Source organism: Rhinichthys klamathensis, unplaced genomic scaffold, assembly GCF_029890125.1.
Source record: "Rhinichthys klamathensis goyatoka isolate OS25496 unplaced genomic scaffold, OSU_Roscu_1.1 h1tg000789l_1, whole genome shotgun sequence".
NCBI lineage: Eukaryota > Metazoa > Chordata > Actinopteri > Cypriniformes > Leuciscidae > Rhinichthys > Rhinichthys klamathensis.
The window spans coordinates 7501-10000 of record NW_026607185.1 but is presented as its reverse complement, the minus strand read 5'-3'; the positions used below and the strand labels follow the sequence as shown (position 1 = coordinate 10000).

The following is a 2500-nucleotide window of genomic DNA, read 5'->3' as shown; positions in this document are numbered from 1 at the left end:
ATTAGACGCTCTCATTATAATGAAGAAATGTGTGTAACTGCAAGTGCTCATTCACACTGACAGCTTCCACTTTATTTTATTTTATATAAGCCGCTGTATTTCCTCCAATTATATTATTCTATTTACAAATATAATCTGAGAGCACATCAGGATTCAAAATGTATGCTTGGAAATAAGAATTTGTGCTGATAATATCCACCGAATTTTTTTTATTAACTTTGGTGATTAAATTATTATAATATATTATTATTGAATTATGGTGGCGCTTTGCATTAAAGTTTCATTTGTTAACATGAACTAACAATGAAAAATACTTTTAAAGCATTTATTAATCTTAATTTCAAAATTACTATTATATATATAATAGACCTGATCTGACATGAACTAACAATGAACAGTTGTATTTTATGATCTAACATTAATAAATACTGTAACAAATGTAGTGCACATTGTTGGTTAATGCTCATTCATGCATGAACAAATGGGGCCTTATTGTAAAGTCTTACGTCATTTTCATTAGTCTCAGACTGTTTGTGTGAATTTTGTTTTTATAATTATATATGTAAAATATAGCCTGTGTGTTATATCAAATATATGGCATAAGACACTGATTTAAAGGGATAGTTCACCCCAAAATTAAAGATCTGTCATCGTTTACTCCAAACCTGTATGATTTCAATTATGTAGTAATTGTATAGTATCTATACAATTATGATTTTCTTTGTCTTTTTTCTTTAGCTTGATTTTTTTTTTCCATTTCTTTGCGAGATGTGACGTTATCCTGCATGCTACATTTTGTCATAAGGCAAATTGATAAATGATGCACTAGTTTAATGCATTTGACTGACTACGTGTTAATATACTTTAATATGTGTGCTATTGTAATTGTGGGGTAAGGGCAGGTGAGCGAGTTATTGTTTTGTACATATGTCTGTGTTTATATTGTGTTTATGTTTTTTTTTGTATATGTACTGTGTGTTTAACCTTTGTGTCTGTACATATATATGTTGCAGGACCCCCTTGAAAATGAGATGTTACATCTCAAGGGGTTATCCTGAAATAAATCCAAATTCAAATTCATTTTCTTTCATAATTTGAATGAAACTTGCAAAGGTTTGGAGCACAATGAGGGTGAGTAAATTATATGTTTATTTTTGGGTGCACTATCCCTTTAAAAGAGGAGTTGTGAAAGTGTGTTCTCAAATCCTGTAAAACTTTAAACAAACTGTGTCAGTTGTGTCATCAGATCAGATGATGTCCAGGCTGATTCTCACCTTTGACCTTTCCTGTCCAGCGTCTTCTGAGTGGCCGAGGACAGAGTCCGTGTGTTTCCAGCACTGTCGGTCTTCTGCTCAGAAGGAAGTGATGTCAGTGTGTGTGTAGGACAAACACATTATAAGTAACTTGAGTAACGTAATCAGATTACTTTTTTTTTCAAGCCACTAGTAAAGTAACGCATTAATTTTAAATTTACAACAAAATATCTGAGTTACTTTTTCAAATAATATTTAAACTTTTTCATGTATTGAGTGGCAGTTCTGTCCCCATGTTGAGAGATATCGTGCGTTCACAGGCGTTGTGTTCACTGTGTAAACATGATGCTTATTGTAGTTTTAGCTGCCATTTGCTCATCACATCTCAAAAAACAGATTTAGTGTTACTCAAAATTAATAAAAAACAGTGAAGTGCAATCTCAGAATATTACGCAAACCTCCAATAATTAAATGACACAAATATACTTTATGTATTTAATCTCACTTAATTAACCAATGCCTTTGCTGCTGACCTTCAGTGATCCACTTCAACACAATAAACAAAAATCACTTTAGATAAACATCACATTTGTGTTTAATTTAAAAAAAAAAAAGTATTGCTGAAGTAAGCATAGATAGATATCCATAATAAAGGCTAGATGTCTCGTCCGCGCTGCTGGCCAATGGAGGTCGACGTCCGCACTGGCGGCCATCTTGCCACAGGCAGCTCGCTCACTCGTAACATTGTGTTTTAATGCTGCATGTACTTTTTAAATAACCATAACTTGCTCAATTTTCTTCCGATTTTCAAACGGTTTGGTTTGTTATAAACGTCAGAGATGTAGTTATGACACTGCATACTTATGAATAATAAGTGTATACATAAATAATCATCCAGAATTATTGCCACGTTAATAACGTTTGTAAGAAACCAAACCGTTTGTAAATCCGTCAAGATTTCAGCGAGATAAGAGCATTTGTGTTCGTGCGGATCACTCATCTTACATCAGGCACCACAGAGCCCGCCAGAAAGCTTGCCTGTGACAAGACGGTGATGACGATAGAGGCTGTGTCCAAAATCTCCACTCAAACCACTACTCCCTAACCCCTATGTAGGGGGTAGGGAGTAGAGCACTATATAGTGAGCTCACCAGCATAATAGAAACACCACTTTCGGACACTACTCGATCGTCTCTCGGCGCCGTTGATTAAACAAGCCATCATGTCAGCTGGTGCCGAGCCAGCTC

The 2500-nt window shown here is 34.7% G+C and overlaps 1 protein-coding gene across 1 annotated transcript in view; it reads right to left on the bottom strand.

Moving 5' to 3' along the window:
* LOC130077962 (centriolar coiled-coil protein of 110 kDa) overlaps nt 1–2500 on the bottom strand; it is an 8104-nt gene that overhangs the window by 939 nt on the left and 4665 nt on the right. The window contains exon 7 of the mRNA XM_056243399.1: nt 1275–1348. Coding sequence (XP_056099374.1) covers nt 1275–1348 — 74 coding nt within the window. The remainder of the gene's footprint in view (nt 1–1274; nt 1349–2500) is intronic.